Source organism: Phytophthora ramorum (assembly GCF_020800215.1).
Source record: "Phytophthora ramorum isolate Pr-102 chromosome Unknown Phyram_PR-102_s0003, whole genome shotgun sequence".
NCBI lineage: Eukaryota > Oomycota > Peronosporomycetes > Peronosporales > Peronosporaceae > Phytophthora > Phytophthora ramorum.
Genome location: NW_027150649.1, coordinates 5,366,317 through 5,389,779, shown reverse-complemented (window position 1 = coordinate 5,389,779; position 23,463 = coordinate 5,366,317). Strand labels below are relative to the sequence as shown.

The 23,463-nt window shown below is 56.0% G+C and overlaps 3 protein-coding genes across 3 annotated transcripts; all 3 read left to right on the top strand.

The window, feature by feature from the left end:
* Positions 1–967: 967 nt before the first annotated feature.
* On the top strand, positions 968–4,792 carry KRP23_4697 (Mucin-1; the record flags this gene model as incomplete). Its single annotated transcript, XM_067889688.1, has 1 exon — positions 968–4,792. One exon carries the CDS (start codon positions 968–970, stop codon positions 4,790–4,792), a length of 3,825 nt encoding a protein of 1,274 aa, XP_067748825.1.
* A 1,729-nt stretch (positions 4,793–6,521) lies between these two features.
* On the top strand, positions 6,522–9,980 carry KRP23_4696 (Immunoglobulin G-binding protein A; the record flags this gene model as incomplete). Its single annotated transcript, XM_067889687.1, has 1 exon — positions 6,522–9,980. One exon carries the CDS (start codon positions 6,522–6,524, stop codon positions 9,978–9,980), a length of 3,459 nt encoding a protein of 1,152 aa, XP_067748824.1.
* Positions 9,981–11,721: 1,741 nt separating this feature from the next.
* On the top strand, positions 11,722–15,207 carry KRP23_4695 (Endo-1,4-beta-xylanase B; the record flags this gene model as incomplete). Its single annotated transcript, XM_067889684.1, has 1 exon — positions 11,722–15,207. The coding sequence occupies one exon, from the start codon at positions 11,722–11,724 to the stop codon at positions 15,205–15,207; it is 3,486 nt and encodes a 1,161-aa protein (XP_067748823.1).
* Positions 15,208–23,463: the final 8,256 nt, after the last annotated feature.

The following is a 23,463-nucleotide window of genomic DNA, read 5'->3' as shown; positions in this document are numbered from 1 at the left end:
TCCAGAGGAATGAGCGCTCTCGCTGTTCGCTCTGCAGAGAAGGCCTCTGCACGGTAACGTTAGTATACTAGCTCCTAGCTATGGAGGCCGCCTTGCAACCTCCTAGCTCGTACCAATGAAGCACCTACGCCAGGTGCACGACTCTTGAGTTGGTGTTTTCATTCGTGCGCAACGCGCTTAGTAACTACCTGGAAGTCGGTGCGCTGGACGTCGTCCGAACATTCCGTGTAGCCATTTCTTCGAACTAAATCTCCAGGTTGCAAGTCATCCGAAGTGAAGGTGGCGAGGAGCCTCTCGCGACACCATGCAGCCAGGCACTAGTCGGAAACCGCTCGCCTTCTCTATGGTAGTGGCGCCAGCTTGAAACCGCGCATGATTTCTAGCATCGGTTTCCCCTTACGAACGTGATATATGTGTGACCCACACAGTTTATACGCATACAAAACCCCAGTGTAAGTATCTGTAGGCGCCCCCGCGTCAAACAAGACCAAGGCCAGCCAGCATCAAGCGGCAACGGCACGGCTTTCGGCGGTGGCAAGGAGACCAATTACCGCGGACGTGCCAGAGGAAGCTCCTGAGCGCCCTCAGTCCCGTTCCAGTGTGCAGGGGAACTGGGAGGAGTTAACTGTGGCGATGACTGGAAGCAGCGGTTCCTTTCAGCCGCCAGTCTACTCCTTGGGGAACCTTATTTATTGCCTTCATTCTCGTTTCAGGAAAGCCGTGCAGTCGCCCACGACAGGCTGCGCGACCTGCCAAGCCGTCACCGTTTCGCGAAAGCCTCTCATGTTAATCAGTTGGTTTCGTGCGAATCCAAAAATTACGAAACGCATGGAGGGAGGTCCTCCTGGAGGAATGGCCCCTCCTGCGCTTCTAACCGTCTTTGACCCACGCTGAGAGCCGAGAGTCGAAAGCTCATTCCCCATTTTCCTCTTTGGCGGCGACATCGACCTTCCCTTCGACTTGGCTGATGACCTCGAGGAAACCTGCTGCGGCCGCAGCTCTGGCCGGCATCCTCGCCGTGGGGCTCGCGTCTGCCGACGTCCCGATCTCCGTGCTGTACGACGCCACCTATTCGCTGCCGGAGTCTCGCGGCTTCCCCTGCTCTGGTGAAGGAGTGGAGCCTGTGGGTGACACCTGCCCGAAGGCTGGCGACGTCGCCACCGCCGACTGTCAGCCGTACCTGTTATCGTACAACGGCGCCGTGTGTGTTGCTCCAGTTGATGCTCAGTGCGTCCTCATCAGCGAAGACATGTGGGGGTGTGCGTTCCCGAAGACAGGCTACACTTCTGCCGCTGAGGCCGAGGCCATCGCAGCATACAACGGAGGGAGCTCCGGTTGGGGCACCACGGAAGACGTCCACGCTGGAGATGGAACTTCGCAGGAAGAAGCTCCAGCTAGTGTCAGCTACGACACGTCCCTCAATACCCCACTGGCTGTCAATTGCGAGGTTGCTACCGATGAAGTCGGTGGTCAAACGGGCGACTCGACGACGACTCACACCACCGGGGCTACTGAAGGTGGCGCTGCAACTGGCAACTACGGCACGACCGGTACTACTGAAGGTGGCGCGGCGACTGGCAATTACGGCACGACCGAGACTACTGAAGGTGGCGTGGCGACTGGAAACTACGGCACGACCGAGACTACTGAAGGTGGCGTGGCGACTGGAAACTACGGCACGACCGGGACTACTGAAGGTGGCGCGGCGACTGGCAATTACGGCACGACCGGAACCACTGAAGGTGGCGCGGCGACTGGCAATTACGGCACGACCGGAACCACTGAAGGTGGCGCGGCGACTGGCAATTACGGCACGACCGGAACCACTGAAGGTGGCGCGGCGACTGGCAATTACGGCACGACCGGAACCACTGAAGGTGGCGCGGCGACTGGCAATTACGGCACGACCGGAACCACTGAAGGTGGCGCGGCGACTGGCAATTACGGCACGACCGAGACTACTGAGGGTGGTTCGACGAGTACCAACTACGGTTCGACCGGTACTACTGAAGGTGGCGCTGCAACTGGAAACTACGGCACGACCGGGACTACTGAAGCTGGTACGGCGACTGGCAACTACGGTACGATCGGTACTACTGAAGCTGGTACGGCAACTGGAAACTACGGCACGACCGGGACTACTGAAGGTGGTGTGACGACTACTAACTACGGTACGACTGGTACTACAGAAGGTGGTACGGCGACTGGCAACTACGGTACGACTGGTACTACTGAAGGTGGCGCGGTGACTGGCAACTACGGTACGACCGGTACTACTGAAAGCGGTTCGACGACTACTAGCTACGGTACGACTGGTACTACAGAAGGTGGTACGGCTACTACTAACTACGGCACGACCGGGACTACTGAAGCTGGTACGGCGACTGGCAACTACGGTACGACCGGTACTACTGAAGCTGGTACCGCGACTGGCAACTACGGCACCACCGGAACCACTGAAGGTGGCGTGGCAACTGGAAACTACGGCACGACCGATACTACTGAAGCTGGTACGGCGACTGGCAACTACGGTATGACCGGTACTACTGAAGGTGGGGCTGCAACTGGCAACTACGGCTCGACCGGGACTACTGAAGATGGTGTGACGACTACTAACTACGGCACGACTCAGACCACTGAAAGCGGTTCGACGACTACTAACTACGGCACGACTCAGACCACTGAAGGCGGTTCGACGACTACTAACTACGGCACGACCGGTACTACTGAAGCTGGCGTGGCGACTGGCAACTACGGTACGACCGGTACTACTGAAAGCGGTTCGACGACTACTAACTACGGCACGACCGGTACTACTGAAGTTGGTACGGCGACTGGGAACTACGGCACTACCGAAATGTCGCAGGGCTCAGGTACCACTGAGACTACAGAAGCTGGCACTGCGACTGGCGACTACGGTACGCAGGGCTCCGGGACTGAGTACCAGCAAGATGTTCAGCCAGGCACACTGGAGCCTGGAATTGATGAGCCAACCGCTCCAGGCACGGAAGAGGCTACAACCCCATGCCCAGAAGAGACCACTGCTCCGGGCATGGAAGAGACTACGACCCCGTGCCCGGAAGAGACGACGGCTCCGGGCACAGAGGAGACCACGGCCCCTGGCACTGAAGAGACGACGGCTCCGGGCACGGAGGAGACTACGGCCCCTGGCACTGAAGAGACAACGGCTCCGGGCACTGAAGAGACGACGGCTCCGGGCACTGAAGAGACGACGGCTCCGGGCACTGAAGAGACTACGGCCCCGGGCACTGAAGAGACGACGGCCCCTGGCACTGAAGAGACAACGGCTCCAGGCACTGAAGAGACGACGGCTCCGGGCACTGAAGAGACGACGGCCCCTGGCACTGAAGAGACAACGGCTCCAGGCACTGAAGAGACGACGGCTCCGGGCACTGAAGAGACTACGGCCCCAGGCACTGAAGAGACGACGGCTCCGGGCACGGAGGAGACTACGGCCCCGGATATCGGTGTCACGATTGGCCCTGACATTGGTGTGACGATCGCTCCGGATATCGGTGTCACGATTGGCCCTGACATTGGTGTGACGATCGCTCCGGATATCGGTGTCACGATTGGCCCTGACATTGGTGTGACGATCGCCCCGGATATCGGTGTGTCGATTGGCCCTGACATTGGAGTGACGATCGCCCCGGATATCGGTGTGTCGATTGGCCCTGACATTGGTGTGACAATCGCCCCGGATATCGGTGTGTCGATTGGCCCTGACATTGGAGTGACGATCGCCCCGGATATCGGTGTGTCGATTGGCCCTGACATTGGAGTGACGATCGCTCCGGATATCGGTGTCACGATTGGCCCTGACATTGGTGTGACGATCGCCCCGGATATCGGTGTGTCGATTGGCCCTGACATTGGAGTGACGATCGCCCCGGATATCGGTGTGTCGATTGGCCCTGACATTGGTGTGACAATCGCCCCGGATATCGGTGTGTCGATTGGCCCTGACATTGGAGTGACGATCGCCCCGGATATCGGTGTGTCGATTGGCCCTGACATTGGAGTGACGATCGCCCCGGATATCGGTGTGTCGATTGGCCCTGACATTGGAGTGACGATCGCCCCGGATATCGGTGTGTCGATTGGCCCTGACATTGGAGTGACGATCGCCCCGGATATCGGTGTGTCGATTGGCCCTGACATTGGAGTGACGATCGCCCCGGATATCGGTGTGTCGATTGGCCCTGACATTGGAGTGACGATCGCCCCGGATATCGGTGTGTCGATTGGCCCTGACATTGGTGTAACAATCGCCCCGGATATCGGTGTGTCGATTGGCCCTGACATTGGTGTAACAATCGCCCCGGATATCGGTGTGTCGATTGGCCCTGACATTGGAGTGACGATCGCCCCGGATATCGGTGTGTCGATTGGCCCTGACATTGGTGTAACAATCGCCCCGGATATCGGTGTGTCGATTGGCCCTGACATTGGAGTGACGATCGACCCGGGGATTGACATCTCTCTTGGACCAGTGACGCTTGGACCAGTGACGCTTGTACCGGCGACGGTTGCTCCGGTGACGATTCCACCGGTGACGCTTCCACCGGTGACGCTTCCGCCGGTGACGCTTCCGCCGGTGACGCTTCCGCCGGTGACGCTTGCACCAGTGACGCTTGCTCCGACGACGGTTGCACCGGTGACGGTTGCTCCGGCGACGGTTGCTCCGGCGACAGTTGCTCCGGTGACGATTCCACCGGTGACGCTTCCACCGGTGACGATCCCACCAATTCCGATTGGTGGAATCTTGTAACGGGTGGTTTAGGAGAACGCTAGCCGCGTAGTGGAGAACCAAGACCCGTGACCACTGTCCTGTTCGAATTGCACACAGCTCAACGTAGCAAACTTTATACATACCTGGGTGTAAGCATTAGGCATTGATCGCAATACAATCCATTCATTTGTCAAACCTCGGACACTTGTCCGTTGTCAGTCGCAGTCACCGCTTGTACCTCCTTCCCATGATTGCCTCCATGGTACGAGTCGCAAATTGTGTTCGTCTTCGCCGTTGCCATGACATTCGTTCCTGTTACCCCACGGAGTGGAGAGCGCCACATTGAAGAGATTGAGCTCGCTGGAATTGCAAACTGGAGACTGCTGTGGAGCATCCAGCAATACGTAGTCATTCGCACCAGCGACCAGCTCCAACTGATAGACGGCAACTTCCAAGTGTTACGCACCGATGTGCACTGGCCAGTTAGACGAGATAGCATATTCGAGCGAGCTCATGGTACTGGATTTGGGCGTTGACGTATTCCGAGGACTGGCATATCGAGGGTAGGATTACACAGATAAACACACTAGGGTAGCATGTTCCGTTGGAGTAGATTCCCCAGTGCCTGCCTGTCCTACGCGTCCAATGTCAGTGTTCATGTTAGTACGTCACCTGAAGCAGGACATGTGCCGAGTCTTCAAAGTCGTAGTGGTGTTGTAGCTCAGATTTGAGTTCTGCATACACTCGTAGCATAACGAAGACCACCACGCTTATTTATTTTTTTATTTTTTGGGTGTAGGTGTGTGTGTAGGTGTGTGTGTGGGTGTGTGTGTGGGTGTGTGTGGGGGGGGGGGGTCTGCAGAGAAACAGTCCGCCTCGGAGTTTAAGCCTAAGCCGGTGTTGACAACACAGGTGCTAATACGCTAGTTGTTCGAATTGAGGACTCACAGTTCTTGTAGGGAAATGGCTGCATGCTGCTTAGTAACTACTTGGAAGTCGGTGCGCTGGACGTCGTCCGAACATTCCGTGTAGCCATTTCTTCGAACTAAATCTCCAGGTTGCAAGTCATCCGAAGTGAAGGTGGCGAGGAGCCTCTCGCGACACCATGCAGCCAGGCACTAGTCGGAAACCGCTCGCCTTCTCTATGGTAGTGGCGCCAGCTTGAAACCGCGCATGATTTCTAGCATCGGTTTCCCCTTACGAACGTGATATATGTGTGACCCACACAGTTTATACGCATACAAAACCCCAGTGTAAGTATCTGTAGGCGCCCCCGCGTCAAACAAGACGAAGGCCAGCCAGCATCAAGCGGCAACGGCACGGCTTTCGGCGGTGGCAAGGAGACCAATTACCGCGGACGTGCCAGAGGAAGCTCCTGAGCGCCCTCAGTCCCGTTCCAGTGTGCAGGGGAACTGGGAGGAGTTAACTGTGGCGATGACTGGAAGCAGCGGTTCCTTTCAGCCGCCAGTCTACTCCTTGGGGAACCTTATTTATTGCCTTCATTCTCGTTTCAGGAAAGCCGTGCAGTCGCCCACGACAGGCTGCGCGACCTGCCAAGCCGTCACCGTTTCGCGAAAGCCTCTCATGTTAATCAGTTGGTTTCGTGCGAATCCAAAAATTACGAAACGCATGGAGGGAGGTCCTCCTGGAGGAATGGCCCCTCCTGCGCTTCTAACCGTCTTTGACCCACGCTGAGAGCCGAGAGTCGAAAGCTCATTCCCCATTTTCCTCTTTGGCGGCGACATCGACCTTCCCTTCGACTTGGCTGATGACCTCGAGGAAACCTGCTGCGGCCGCAGCTCTGGCCGGCATCCTCGCCGTGGGGCTCGCGTCTGCCGACGTCCCGATCTCCGTGCTGTACGACGCCACCTATTCGCTGCCGGAGTCTCGCGGCTTCCCCTGCTCTGGTGAAGGAGTGGAGCCTGTGGGTGACACCTGCCCGAAGGCTGGCGACGTCGCCACCGCCGACTGTCAGCCGTACCTGTTATCGTACAACGGCGCCGTGTGTGTTGCTCCAGTTGATGCTCAGTGCGTCCTCATCAGCGAAGACATGTGGGGGTGTGCGTTCCCGAAGACAGGCTACACTTCTGCCGCTGAGGCCGAGGCCATCGCAGCATACAACGGAGGGAGCTCCGGTTGGGGCACCACGGAAGACGTCCACGCTGGAGATGGAACTTCGCAGGAAGAAGCTCCAGCTAGTGTCAGCTACGACACGTCCCTCAATACCCCACTGGCTGTCAATTGCGAGGTTGCTACCGATGAAGTCGGTGGTCAAACGGGCGACTCGACGACGACTCACACCACCGGGGCTACTGAAGGTGGCGCTGCAACTGGCAACTACGGCACGACCGGTACTACTGAAGGTGGCGCGGCGACTGGCAATTACGGCACGACCGAGACTACTGAAGGTGGCGTGGCGACTGGAAACTACGGCACGACCGAGACTACTGAAGGTGGCGTGGCAACTGGCAACTACGGCACGACCGGGACTACTGAAGGTGGCGCGGCGACTGGCAATTACGGCACGACCGGGACTACTGAGGGTGGTTCGATGAGTACCAACTACGGTTCGATCGGTACTACTGAAGGTGGCGTGGCGACTGGAAACTACGGCACGACCGAGACTACTGAAGGTGGCGTGGCAACTGGCAACTACGGCACGACCGGGACTACTGAAGGTGGCGCGGCGACTGGCAATTACGGCACGACCGGGACTACTGAGGGTGGTTCGATGAGTACCAACTACGGTTCGATCGGTACTACTGAAGGTGGCGCTGCAACTGGCAACTACGGCACGACCGGTACTACTGAAGGTGGCGCGGCGACTGGCAATTACGGCACGACCGAGACTACTGAAGGTGGCGTGGCGACTGGAAACTACGGCACGACCGAGACTACTGAAGGTGGCGTGGCAACTGGCAACTACGGCACGACCGGGACTACTGAAAGCGGTTCGACGACTACTAACTACGGTACGACTGGTACTACTGAAGCTGGTACGGCGACTGGCAACTACGGTACGACCGGGACTACTGAAGGTGGCGCAGCGACTGGAAACTACGGCACGACCGGGATTACTGAAGGTGGCGCGGCGACTGGCACTTACGGCACGACCGGGACTACTGAGGGTGGTTCGACGAGTACCAACTACGGCACGACCGGTACTACTGAAAGCGGTTTGACGACTACTAACTACGGTACGACTGGTACTACTGAAGCTGGTACGGCGACTGGCAACTACGGTACGACCGGGACTACTGAAGGTGGCGCAGCGACTGGCAATTACGGCACGACCGGGACAACTGAAGGTGGCGCTGCAACTGGAAACTACGGCACGACCGGTACTACTGAAGGTGGTGTGACGACTACTCACTACGGGACGACCGGGACTACTGAAAGCGGTTCGACGACTACTAACTACGGTACGACTGGTACTACTGAAGCTGGTACGGCGACTGGCAACTACGGTACGACCGGGACTACTGAAGGTGGCGCAGTGAGTGGCAATTACGGCACGACCGGGACTACTGAAGGTGGCGCTGCAACTGGAGACTACGGCACGACCGGTACTACTGAAAGCGGTTCGACGACTACTCACTACGGGACGACCGGGACTACTGAAAGCGGTTCGACGACTACTAACTACGGTACGACTGGTACTACTGAAGGTGGCGTGGCGACTGGCAACTATGGTACGACCGGTACTACTGAAAGCGGTTCGACGACTACTAACTACGGGACGACTCAGACCACTGAAGGCGGTTCGACGACTACTAACTACGGTACGACTGAGACTACAGAAGCTGGCACTGCGACTGGCGACTACGGTACGCAGGGCTCCGGGACTGAGTACCAGCAAGATATTCAGCCAGGCACACTGGAGCCTGGAATTGATGAGCCAACCGCTCCAGGCACGGAAGAGGCTACAACCCCATGCCCAGAAGAGACCACTGCTCCGGGCATGGAAGAGACTACGACCCCGTGCCCGGAAGAGACGACGGCTCCGGGCACAGAGGAGACCACGGCCCCTGGCACTGAAGAGACGACGGCCCCTGGCACTGAAGAGACGACGGCCCCGGGCACTGAAGAGACAACGGCTCCGGGCACAGAGGAGACTACGGCTCCGGGCACTGAAGAGACGACGGCTCCAGGCACTGAAGAGACGACGGCTCCGGGCACTGAAGAGACGACGGCTCCGGGCACTGAAGAGACTACGGCCCCAGGCACTGAAGAGACGACGGCTCCGGGCACGGAGGAGACTACGGCCCCGGATATCGGTGTCACGATTGGCCCTGACATTGGTGTGACGATCGCTCCGGATATCGGTGTCACGATTGGCCCCGACATTGGAGTGACAATCGCCCCGGATATCGGTGTCACGATTGGCCCTGACATTGGAGTGACGATCGCTCCGGATATCGGTGTCACGATTGGCCCTGACATTGGTGTGACGATCGCTCCGGATATCGGTGTCACGATTGGCCCCGACATTGGAGTGACAATCGCCCCGGATATCGGTGTCACGATTGGCCCTGACATTGGAGTGACGATCGCCCCGGATATCGGTGTGTCGATTGGCCCTGACATTGGAGTGACGATCGCCCCGGATATCGGTGTGTCGATTGGCCCTGACATTGGTGTAACAATCGCCCCGGATATCGGTGTGTCGATTGGCCCTGACATTGGTGTAACAATCGCCCCGGATATCGGTGTGTCGATTGGCCCTGATATTGGAGTGACGATCGCCCCGGATATCGGTGTGTCGATTGGCCCTGACATTGGTGTGACAATCGCCCCGGATATCGGTGTGTCGATTGGCCCTGACATTGGTGTAACAATCGCCCCGGATATCGGTGTGTCGATTGGCCCTGATATTGGAGTGACGATCGACCCGGGGATTGACATCTCTCTTGGACCAGTGACGCTTGGACCAGTGACGCTTGTACCGGCGACGGTTGCTCCGGTGACGATTCCACCGGTGACGCTTCCACCGGTGACGCTTCCGCCAGTGACGCTTCCGCCGGTGACGCTTCCGCCGGTGACGCTTGCACCAGTGACGCTTGCTCCGACGACGGTTGCACCGGTGACGGTTGCACCGGCGACAGTTGCTCCGGTGACGGTTGCTCCGGCGACGGTTGCTCCGGCGACAGTTGCTCCGGTGACGATTCCACCGGTGACGCTTCCACCGGTGACGATCCCACCAATTCCGATTGGTGGAATCTTGTAACGGGTGGTTTAGGAGAACGCTAGCCGCGTAGTGGAGAACCAAGACCCGTGACCACTGTCCTGTTCGAATTGCACACAGCTCAACGTAGCAAACTTTATACATACCTGGGTGTAAGCATTAGGCATTGATCGCAATACAATCCATTCATTTGTCAAACCTCGGACACTTGTCCGTTGTCAGTCGCAGTCACCGCTTGTACCTCCTTCCCATGATTGCCTCCATGGTACGAGTCGCAAATTGTGTTCGTCTTCGCCGTTGCCATGACATTCGTTCCTGTTACCCCACGGAGTGGAGAGCGCCACATTGAAGAGATTGAGCTCGCTGGAATTGCAAACTGGAGACTGCTGTGGAGCATCCAGCAATACGTAGTCATTCGCACCAGCGACCAGCTCCAACTGATAGACGGCAACTTCCAAGTGTTACGCACCGATGTGCACTGGCCAGTTAGACGAGATAGCATATTCGAGCGAGCTCATGGTACTGGATTTGGGCGTTGACGTATTCCGAGGACTGGCATATCGAGGGTAGGATTACACAGATAAACACACTAGGGTAGCATGTTCCGTTGGAGTAGATTCCCCAGTGCCTGCCTGTCCTACGCGTCCAATGTCAGTGTTCATGTTAGTACGTCACCTGAAGCAGGACATGTGCCGAGTCTTCAAAGTCGTAGTGGTGTTGTAGCTCAGATTTGAGTTCTGCATACACTCGTAGCATAACGAAGACCACCACGCTTATTTATTTTTTTATTTTTTGGGTGTAGGTGTGTGTGTAGGTGTGTGTGTGGGTGTGTGTGTGGGTGTGTGTGTGGGTGTGTGTGTGGGGGGGGGGTCTGCAGAGAAACAGTCCGCCTCGGAGTTTAAGCCTAAGCCGGTGTTGACAACACAGGTGCTAATACGCTAGTTGTTCGAATTGAGGACTCACAGTTCTTGTAGGGAAATGGCTGCATGCTGCTTAGTAACTACTTGGAAGTCGGTGCGCTGGACGTCGTCCGAACATTCCGTGTAGCCATTTCTTCGAACTAAATCTCCAGGTTGCAAGTCATCCGAAGTGAAGGTGGCGAGGAGCCTCTCGCGACACCATGCAGCCAGGCACTAGTCGGAAACCGCTCGCCTTCTCTATGGTAGTGGCGCCAGCTTGAAACCGCGCATGATTTCTAGCATCGGTTTCCCCTTACGAACGTGATATATGTGTGACCCACACAGTTTATACGCATACAAAACCCCAGTGTAAGTATCTGTAGGCGCCCCCGCGTCAAACAAGACGAAGGCCAGCCAGCATCAAGCGGCAACGGCACGGCTTTCGGCGGTGGCAAGGAGACCAATTACCGCGGACGTGCCAGAGGAAGCTCCTGAGCGCCCTCAGTCCCGTTCCAGTGTGCAGGGGAACTGGGAGGAGTTAACTGTGGCGATGACTGGAAGCAGCGGTTCCTTTCAGCCGCCAGTCTACTCCTTGGGGAACCTTATTTATTGCCTTCATTCTCGTTTCAGGAAAGCCGTGCAGTCGCCCACGACAGGCTGCGCGACCTGCCAAGCCGTCACCGTTTCGCGAAAGCCTCTCATGTTAATCAGTTGGTTTCGTGCGAATCCAAAAATTACGAAACGCATGGAGGGAGGTCCTCCTGGAGGAATGGCCCCTCCTGCGCTTCTAACCGTCTTTGACCCACGCTGAGAGCCGAGAGTCGAAAGCTCATTCCCCATTTTCCTCTTTGGCGGCGACATCGACCTTCCCTTCGACTTGGCTGATGACCTCGAGGAAACCTGCTGCGGCCGCAGCTCTGGCCGGCATCCTCGCCGTGGGGCTCGCGTCTGCCGACGTCCCGATCTCCGTGCTGTACGACGCCACCTATTCGCTGCCGGAGTCTCGCGGCTTCCCCTGCTCTGGTGAAGGAGTGGAGCCTGTGGGTGACACCTGCCCGAAGGCTGGCGACGTCGCCACCGCCGACTGTCAGCCGTACCTGTTATCGTACAACGGCGCCGTGTGTGTTGCTCCAGTTGATGCTCAGTGCGTCCTCATCAGCGAAGACATGTGGGGGTGTGCGTTCCCGAAGACAGGCTACACTTCTGCCGCTGAGGCCGAGGCCATCGCAGCATACAACGGAGGGAGCTCCGGTTGGGGCACCACGGAAGACGTCCACGCTGGAGATGGAACTTCGCAGGAAGAAGCTCCAGCTAGTGTCAGCTACGACACGTCCCTCAATACCCCACTGGCTGTCAATTGCGAGGTTGCTACCGATGAAGTCGGTGGTCAAACGGGCGACTCGACGACGACTCACACCACCGGGGCTACTGAAGGTGGCGCTGCAACTGGCAACTACGGCACGACCGGTACTACTGAAGGTGGCGCGGCGACTGGCAATTACGGCACGACCGAGACTACTGAAGGTGGCGTGGCGACTGGAAACTACGGCACGACCGAGACTACTGAAGGTGGCGTGGCAACTGGCAACTACGGCACGACCGGGACTACTGAAGGTGGCGCGGCGACTGGCAATTACGGCACGACCGGGACTACTGAGGGTGGTTCGATGAGTACCAACTACGGTTCGATCGGTACTACTGAAGGTGGCGTGGCGACTGGAAACTACGGCACGACCGAGACTACTGAAGGTGGCGTGGCAACTGGCAACTACGGCACGACCGGGACTACTGAAGGTGGCGCGGCGACTGGCAATTACGGCACGACCGGGACTACTGAGGGTGGTTCGATGAGTACCAACTACGGTTCGATCGGTACTACTGAAGGTGGCGCTGCAACTGGCAACTACGGCACGACCGGTACTACTGAAGGTGGCGCGGCGACTGGCAATTACGGCACGACCGAGACTACTGAAGGTGGCGTGGCGACTGGAAACTACGGCACGACCGAGACTACTGAAGGTGGCGTGGCAACTGGCAACTACGGCACGACCGGGACTACTGAAGGTGGCGCGGCGACTGGCAATTACGGCACGACTGGTACTACTGAGGGTGGTTCGATGAGTACCAACTACGGTTCGATCGGTACTACTGAAGGTGGCGCTGCAACTGGCAACTACGGCACGACCGGGACTACTGAAGGTGGCGCGGCGACTGGCACTTACGGCACGACCGGGACTACTGAGGGTGGTTCGACGAGTACCAACTACGGCACGACCGGTACTACTGAAAGCGGTTTGACGACTACTAACTACGGTACGACTGGTACTACTGAAGCTGGTACGGCGACTGGCAACTACGGTACGACCGGGACTACTGAAGGTGGCGCAGCGACTGGCAATTACGGCACGACCGGGACAACTGAAGGTGGCGCTGCAACTGGAAACTACGGCACGACCGGTACTACTGAAGGTGGTGTGACGACTACTCACTACGGGACGACCGGGACTACTGAAAGCGGTTCGACGACTACTAACTACGGTACGACTGGTACTACTGAAGCTGGTACGGCGACTGGCAACTACGGTACGACCGGGACTACTGAAGGTGGCGCAGCGACTGGCAATTACGGTACGACCGGGACTACTGAAGGTGGCGCTGCAACTGGAAACTACGGCACGACCGGTACTACTGAAGGTGGTGTGACGACTACTCACTACGGGACGACCGGGACTACTGAAAGCGGTTCGACGACTACTAACTACGGTACGACTGGTACTACTGAAGCTGGTACGGCGACTGGCAACTACGGCACGCAGGGCTCCGGGACTGAGTACCAGCAAGATATTCAGCCAGGCACACTGGAGCCTGGAATTGATGAGCCAACCGCTCCAGGCACGGAAGAGGCTACGACCCCATGCCCAGAAGAGACTACTGCTCCGGGCATGGAAGAGACTACGACCCCGTGCCCGGAAGAGACGACGGCTCCGGGCACAGAGGATACCACGGCTCCAGGCACTGAAGAGACGACGGCTCCGGGCACGGAGGAGACTACGGCCCCTGGCACTGAAGAGACGACGGCCCCGGGCACTGAAGAGACAACGGCTCCGGGCACAGAGGAGACTACGGCTCCGGGCACTGAAGAGACTACGGCTCCAGGCACTGAAGAGACGACGGCCCCGGGCACTGAAGAGACGACGGCCCCGGGCACTGAAGAGACAACGGCTCCGGGCACAGAGGAGACTACGGCTCCGGGCACTGAAGAGACTACGGCTCCAGGCACTGAAGAGACGACGGCCCCGGGCACTGAAGAGACGACGGCCCCTGGCACTGAAGAGACGACGGCCCCGGGCACTGAAGAGACGACGGCCCCTGGCACTGAAGAGACGACGGCCCCTGGCACTGAAGAGACGACGGCCCCGGGCACTGAAGAGACGACGGCCCCTGGCACTGAAGAGACGACGGCTCCGGGCACGGAGGAGACTACGGCCCCGGATATCGGTGTCACGATTGGCCCTGACATTGGAGTGACGATCGCTCCGGATATCGGTGTCACGATTGGCCCCGACATTGGAGTGACGATCGCCCCGGATATCGGTGTGTCGATTGGCCCCGACATTGGTGTGACAATCGCCCCGGATATCGGTGTGTCGATTGGCCCCGACATTGGAGTGACGATCGCCCCGGATATCGGTGTGTCGATTGGTCCTGACATTGGAGTGACGATCGCCCCGGATATCGGTGTGTCGATTGGCCCTGACATTGGAGTGACGATCGCCCCGGATATCGGTGTGTCGATTGGCCCTGACATTGGTGTGACGATCGCCCCGGATATCGGTGTGTCGATTGGCCCTGACATTGGTGTAACAATCGCCCCAGATATCGGTGTGTCTATTGGCCCTGACATTGGAGTGACGATCGCCCCGGATATCGGTGTGTCGATTGGCCCTGACATTGGAGTGACGATCGCCCCGGATATCGGTGTGTCGATTGGCCCTGACATTGGTGTAACAATCGCCCCGGATATCGGTGTGTCGATTGGCCCTGACATTGGAGTGACGATCGACCCGGGGATTGACATCTCTCTTGGACCAGTGACGCTTGGACCAGTGACGCTTGTACCGGCGACGGTTGCTCCGGTGACGATTCCACCGGTGACGCTTCCACCGGTGACGCTTCCGCCGGTGACGCTTCCGCCGGTGACGCTTCCGCCGGTGACGCTTGCACCAGTGACGCTTGCTCCGACGACGGTTGCACCGGTGACGGTTGCACCGGCGACAGTTGCTCCGGTGACGGTTGCTCCGGCGACGATCCCACCGGTGACGCTTCCACCGGTGACGATCCCACCAATTCCGATTGGTGGAATCTTGTAACGGGTGGTTTAGGAGAACGCTAGCCGCGTAGTGGAGAACCAAGACCCGTGACCACTGTCCTGTTCGAATTACACACAGCTCAACGTAGCAAACTTTATACATACCTGGGTGTAAGCATTAGGCATTGATCGCAATACAATCCATTCATTTGTCAAACCTCGGACACTTGTCCGTTGTCAGTCGCAGTCACCGCTTGTACCTCCTCCCATGATTGCCTCCATGGTACGAGTCGCAAATTGTGTTCGTCTTCGCCGTTGCCATGACATTCGTTCCTGTTACCCCACGGAGTGGAGAGCGCCACATTGAAGAGATTGAGCTCGCTGGAATTGCAAACTGGAGACTGCTGTGGAGCATCCAGCAATACGTAGTCATTCGCACCAGCGACCAGCTCCAACTGATAGACGGCAACTTCCAAGTGTTACGCACCGATGTGCACTGGCCAGTTAGACGAGATAGCATATTCGAGCGAGCTCATGGTACTGGATTTGGGCGTTGACGTATTCCGAGGACTGGCATATCGAGGGTAGGATTACACAGATAAACACACTAGGGTAGCATGTTCCGTTGGAGTAGATTCCCCAGTGCCTGCCTGTCCTACGCGTCCAATGTCAGTGTTCATGTTAGTACGTCACCTGAAGCAGGACATGTGCCGAGTCTTCAAAGTCGTAGTGGTGTTGTAGCTCAGATTTGAGTTCTGCATACACTCGTAGCATAACGAAGACCACCACGCTTATTTATTTTTTTATTTTTTGGGTGTAGGTGTGTGTGTAGGTGTGGGTGTGGGTGTGGGTGTGGGGGGGGGGTCTGCAGAGAAGCAGTCCGCCTCGGAGTTTAAGCCTAAGCCGGTGTTGACAACACAGGTGCTAATACGCTAGTTGTTCGAATTGAGGACTCACAGTTCTTGTAGGGAAATGGCTGCATGCAGTTGGTGGTCACAAATAGTGGAAGGAGCTGAGAAAGTGTGTTTTCAAGCAAAGGAAAGTCGTTAAGCACACAGGACAAGTTAGTGAAGTTGCAGCACCAGTAGAAAACGGACAAGTGGGTTGCCCAGCCACCGGTCGCCACGCCGTCTACAAGTGCTTTTCGGCCTCGCACCACGACATCCGCCACTCAAGCCAAGTACCATCGGCATCGGCAACCACACGACCTACAAGAACTGACGTTACCCTCTCACCATCCCTCTGTGGCAGGGCTGCCGATTATGGCATGCATATTGATGTAGAACGATGCAACAGGATAAATAATGCCATGAAAGAATTCCAATTTAGTGCATGCAAGACCAGCAACACATACATGTACATTATGGCAAAATAACAGATGATGGTCAAGTTGTATTTGATTAGCTTCGGAGGCTGTCGACAGTGCTGCAGTGTCCCTGGCGTGCTCAAGGCTACATGGTTGGTACGACAAACCTGGTGGATACATTATGACATTCGGTAGGTAGCTACGCATAAATTATGACACGTTGGAGTCTTGATCACATTCATTTATGTTCGAAATATTATACGCGCCAAATCGATAGGACCCCGAATTTCGGAGCAGAATCGTTGCCGATAACTCGGCTTCTACTGCGAATAAGAGACTGCTATTTAGATATGTTGCTGCTGTCATGCATACCAAGAGCAGGCTTGCGCTAACAACTGCGAATTCGACACCCTTGGCACAGATTGCAGGTTTTGACAAGAGTGACAAAATATAGTACCATATCCTTTTTCTGGCGAAACCAACACGTTTTATGCGACTTCATACAAACTTCTATATTAAAAGTTAGTACTTAGTAAGGCCACCCTTCTGCTTGATGACAGCAAGGCAACGGCGAGGCATGGACTCCACGAGCTTGAGTAAGTACTCCTGCTCGATGGAGTCCCACGCAGTCATGATGGCTGCTTCCAGTTCGACAACTGTATTATATTGGCGGCCATGGGCATACACCCGAGCCGCCATTACAGACCAGACGTTCTCGATTGGATTGCAGTCTGGAGAGCGAGCCGGCCACACCATGGTGTTAACTTCCATTTCTTGCAAGAACCCCGTCGTCTCACGCGATGCGTGGATCGACGCGTTATCTTGCTGGAAAATGAAGTCAACACCATGGTTAGAGTGAGCAAACGGAAGCATATACTCGGACACAGTATAGATGTAGTCACCAGAGTTTTGTCGCCCTCTTAATACGGCCAGCTCGCTCTTACCTTGGGCACTGAATGCCCCCCAGACCATGACGCTCCCTCCACCATTCTGACACCGCACGAATGACTGAGCCGGCCGTCGCATGTCTCGCCAATAGTACTTGAAACCATCTGGTCCATCCAGGTTGAACTTTTTTTCATCAGAAAATACAGTATATTGCCATATTCCTACATGCAATGACAGCTAGTTAGAATCACCAACACAATAAGGCAACAGCACGAACAAACTTACCTGGGTTCAGTATATGCTCCTCAGCCCACGCCATTCGAGCGGCCTTGTGTGCCGCAGTCAAGGGCAGCGTGCGGTCCATCTTGGTGTAGACCAGATGGTCCACACGCTGAAGCATCCTCTGTATCGTTCGCACGGAGGCCTTGATCGCGAGCTTGGTCTTGAGCTCCGCTGCGAAGTGTTCTCCGGACGCCGCCGTGCGAACCAGCACACGCACTTCCCTCTCGGTTAGTGCTAACCGACGCCCTGCCCTTGGCTTGTCGCAGCCGCTGTCGGTCTGCGGTCCTCGCTCGGTCTTGATAGCCCTCCGCACACAGGTGCGAGAGCGGCCGGTTTTTCTTGAGATGTCGTGTAGCGAGACCCCGCCGTCGTGGAGCCCGATGATCCACCAATATTCTTGGTTGGTGAGGGCTTTACCACGGCCCATTGAAAAATGTGAGGCTGGCAACCACGATTAAAGCAGCAGTGAGCTGCTCAACAACAAGTTTCCTCAATTCATCTGACCAGTAGTGACATTCATTCTTTTAATATAGAAGTTTGTATGAAGTCGCATAAAACGTGTTGGTTTCGCCAGAAAAAGGCTATGGTACTATATTTTGTCGCTCTTGTCAAAACCTGCAATCTGTATACCAGCCCTGCCAAGGGTGTCGAATTTGCAGTTGTTAGCGCAAGCCGGCTCTTGGTATGCATGACAGCTGTAATGGGTCTGCTTAGACCCACTACTTAAGCTTACACGTGTGCGCACGTGTATGAGGAAGCGTAGGTGTATTTAGCTTAAGTTCAGTATACTTGTATCCGCAAGTATACTTAAACCTAGATAAAGGAACCGAACGATAGCTTTAGTGCCAAATGAGAACTGTATTGATTGTAAATGGGGTTTCCTCCTAAAACTGATATTTCTAATGAGAGGTTCTGCCATTGGATGGCTGGCAGAACCCCTATCTATTGAATGACTCTAATTGGTAGAAAGGTGTTACTTTCTACCAGTCATATGCCTTTTGCTATGAATGTGGACCACCCTGTGGAGTGGTCACCTGAATGTATTCCTTAGTGCATGTTGCACTAACGTAGGAGGTGAACCGAATGTGTAGCCCCGGTACAACAGCAGCAACATATCTAAATAGCAGTCTCTAATTCGCAGTAGAAGCCGAGTTATCGGCAACGATCTGCTCCGAAATTCGGGGTCCTATCGATTTGGCGCGCACGGTACATGTAGTAAATGATCATTGGGGGCGTAGCCCCCCCCCCCCCTATAATCAAAATACATCCATCATTTTTTACCCTTCTTACCACATGCATTATTCCTTTTTACGAAACCCTTGTATAAAGTTCCAAAGTGGTTTAGGGTCGATGAACTATCATGGCATGCCGCCGGTCATTTTCAAATGAAATTTGCCCCCTTATAACGACGAAAAGAAAACGTTGTCTGGGCCTTCAAATAGAATGTGGAGGTTTTCACCCATCACGAGAGAACTAACGGTCCTTAAACTGAGGACAACTTTTTAGTCATATCCGGAAGGGTCGCTTTTGTATCAGAAAATATGAGCACGTCAACGATTCCGTTTTCGAATCGAAGAATTAGGCGGCCCCGCGTCGAACTTCTTTTTTAACGTCTGTGCGATCGTGATTTAGAACGTAAATCAGAGCGCCAGGCCACGAAGGGGCGCTCGTAAATATCTTTTGAGAGGTTATGGCTCTCGTAAAAAGTCTCGACTAAGTGCGTTAAAAACACTGATTTCGCGCACTATATTATGTTATAGTTGGCCCCAGCCACGAAGGGAGCCCATTCGCAAGATTCTCGGAAGCGCTAACGTCGGGACGGAGGGCAAGTTCGGCGTCGCCCCTCACGCGTGGGTTGTCACGTATGGCGCCGCATACTCGTGCGCAGCGCGAGCGACGAGGGCAAGTACGGCGCCGCTTGCGTGCGCACAGGGTGATCAACAAGAGCACGCACGGCGCCGCGTACGCAGCGCTAGGGACGGAGGCAAGTAGGGCGCCGCGCGCGGGAGGACAGCGCAATCGACAAGGGCAAGTACAATAGCAGAAGAACGGCATGTGTAACGGGGTTACACGTACCCGTTAGTGTATCGTACACGAATAGTGTGTTTCACACACTTGGTGTGCACACCCAAGTTGGTGTGTGTACACGAGACTTAGGATGGCGGCCTCACAGCTACCCGTCATGCATATTACTAGGCTCTACTATGGTAGATAGTGAGTGTTATACATTGCGGCCTTGCCGCGAACAACAATAATACAAATCAGTTCACGTTTTGAAGTCTAGTGTCTATTAACCTTATTTAAGGTATTAATAAGTCTAGGAGTCTGTAGATCGCATATCTACAGACTGTACTTGGTTCTGGTATAGAACCTAGGTTTACAACCGAACTAAGACTCTGAGAGTCTACGTCTTCCTCTGACGCAAGCTACGGCAGCCCCGCTGCACTTGGTAGCACTTGTAGTCAATCCTACACCTGAGTTATACGACTGTCCCTCTGCGAGGATGGCGCAATTTGCCCACTTACCCCCGAACCAACAGGACGGGCTTAAAACGCTGATGTCCTTGTTCGGCCCGGAAGGTGTGGTCCATCTTGCTTCGCAAGGCCCCGACGCGATTAGTGCGCGTCTGGAGGCGTTCTCGAGTTATGAGAATGCTCTGTTGGAACATCTACAACAGAAGATGACGGCTGTGACAGCGTCTACGACGCCCAAGCCGGCATCAGATGGAGCTCCACGAGTTAAGCCGCTCATGGTGAGCGTGAAGACCTTTGAAGGCAAGGAAGGAGAGAATCTCCTGCTCTGGATTAGAGAGGTTGAGATGGCCATGGCGTCCGCCATACTCCAGACGGAGCAACTGCGCGTGGCCCTGGCCGTGTCCAAACTGGGTGGCCGGGCCCGGGAGTGGGCCCTAACGTGTGGCACGTCGGTGGACAGCGCGTTCCCATCCTGGGACCAGCTGAAGTTTCAGCTGTCGCGAGTGTTCTCGCCGCCTAACCAGGTCTATCGCGTGCGATCACGCTTCCTGGCTACCCGCCAAGGAAAGAGGGAGTTGGTGGACTTCGTCCAAGAGTTACGAACTCTTATTGCCGGTATGGCTGCGGATCCTCTTCCGGAGGCGGCCACAGTGACCATCTTCATGGAAGGCCTCCGCACTGGCGTGGCCAGAACGGAAGTATTCCGAGTTCACCCCACCTCTTTTGAAGAGGCAGTGAGCGTGGCGTTGAACGCCGAGTTCAACTTTAAGTCGGCCCGAGCCGGGTGGGGAACATCGCAGACGAGCTCATCCGGAGCCGCCGGCTCCTCGGATGGACCCGAGCCGATGGATCTCAGCCATGCTGAAGACGAAGAAGCTGAGCTTCTCGATGCCGAGCAGCGCATCGGCATCCGCCGGTGCTTCGTGTGTTGGAGCACCCAGCACCTGCGACCAGGTTGCCCGCTGCGTAAGCAGCGCCAGGCTCCGGCGAGCCGAAGCCCTGCTTATTACCAGAAACCTGGTTCGTGGCGGGGAAACGTCAACGCTCAGTAGGGGCGGGGCGGCCTACTGAGGAAGAATTAAGTTCTGTTGAGCCTCAGCAAGGAGGTCAGCAGGGCTTAGCCTCAAAGAGCACCGTGCTCTTTAATACGGAACGTGTATGCAAACCGGGCTTGCTGGTCGTTGAAGCGACCGTGAAGGGCTTTAATAAGCCGTTGACGATATTGATCGATTCGGGAGCGTCGGACAATTATGCTTGACGCTCCACGATGGAAGGATGTCGGCAGTATGCCGAGGCGCTGGTAGCGCGTACGAGTGATATTATCACTGTCCGTCTCGCGACGGGATCCCGTGTTACGGTGCTGTGAACCGTGGCGTGAAGTTTCTGGACTTCGATAGCGTTGAGCGCTGTCTGGGCCTTGACCTGGATTCGAGATATGATCTCATCCTGGGCATGGCATGGCTGGAACGCCATGAACCATGGATTGATTGGAGGTCTAAGACCTTAGGCGCTAAGCGGTTGCCTCCTGGTGATGCTTTGGCGAGTCATGCACCCAACTCTGCTAGGAAGCAAAAGCGCTATTGACACGAGCATTGGACCGAGACGGTCAACGTGCTGGACATCGGCGTGTCAGAGTTGATTGACACTCATGATGTCGTAGACAAGAGTCCCGAGGGGGCTGTACATGGAGCGGCACGTTATCCGCTGAGCGGTGGGCGCCACGGTGGTGAAGAATCGCTGCGTGCCAACGATGGCGCGGTCGGCAACGAGCCGAGTCATCCTGGACCCAGCCCTAACGATGCGTGTGGAGTGGCACATAACCCACTGGGTGGGGACTGCGAACTATGCAGGATGTCGAGTTTGACGTCGACGCTCCGATGGAGCAACAAGAGGTGGAAACACCTGAGGGCTCCTTTGGTGTGAATATGCAGGCCTCCCCGGCTGCGAGACGCAATTCGTCTGTTATGACACAGCAAGTGTCGGGAGTGGAGGATAGCGAACAGCTATATACACTCGTTAATGGAGTGACCGGCGAGGTCGCTGGCGACGGCAGCCTTGAGGCTGTTCCCGCCGCAGACGCTCTGCTAGAGCTGGACGAAATATCAATTGCCGAGTTTGGCAAGGCCTTGAAGGCCGGCGAATTAGCCGAGGTCGCTATTATACGACCTGAAGATGAGTTAAACTCGTCGTCCCTTATGGATGAAACAGTACGAATCAGGCGCTTTGTGCGCGTAGTGGATCGGCGATCCTGAAGAATCCTTCAGATCCGTACTATCCCTTGGTTAAGGAATACCAAGATGTCGTTTCCAACGATCCGCCTTCTGGCCTACCTCCAGATCGAGGTGTGCGTCATGAGATTGACCTGGTCCCTGGAACCAAATACTGCGTAACAAGGCAGTGGCCCTTGCCAAGGGAGCAGTGTGACGCCATTGACGCGTTCTTCCGTGCGAAGCACGAGGCGGGCATGGTGCGCGAGAGCAAGTCTCCGCACTAGATGCCAACATTCTGTGTCAGAAAGTCAAACGGCAAGTGGCGCATTGTCCACGCTTTCAATAAGCTCAAAGCCGCCACCATTCCGGCGCAGACGCCTATTCCTAGGAAGGATGTTCTCCAGAACGACGTGGTTGGATGCACAGCATACAGTGCGCTCGACTTAGTCGATGGTTATTACCTGTTGCTCATGCGTGTGAGCGACATTCCGCTGACAGCGGTCAGCACCCCGAGCGGCATGCTCTGGGAGTGGTTGATGATGCCCCAGGGGCTGTCGAACGCGCCTGCGACGTTCAATCGTCTGGTGACGCAGCTCTTCCGGCCCCATCGGGCGTATGCACAGACTAACTTCGACGACATTTTCGTCCACAGTCGTGCGGAGCACAGGAAGTCAGATGTGGTCAACCACATAGACCATTTGCGAGCGGTGCTCGAGTGCATGCGCACTAATAAGCTGTACGCTAACGCATCCAATTGCATCTTCGGTGCTAAAGAGATTCCCTTCTTAGGGTGCTTCATCGGGAAGCGCGGCCTTCGAGCGGATCCCGCTAAGGTCAAAACCATTGTTGACTGGCCGGTTCCCAAGAACCAAAAGGACTTACGTAAGTGGCTTGGCCTCGCCAACTACTTGCACAAGTACAGCGAGAACTACGCTGATATGACTTGGCCATTGTCTAATCTCCTTACGAAGGATGAGGAGTGGGCCTGGGACACCGAGCATCAAGATGATTTCGAGGCGGTTAAGGAAAGTCTCCTATACGCGCCGATCCTGGCGTTGCCAGATCCCGATCGTCCATTTAGTGTCGTCTGTGACGCCTCGGACTTTGCCACCGGCTGTGCACTGCTGCAAGCAGACACCGAAGAGCGTGAACGCGTA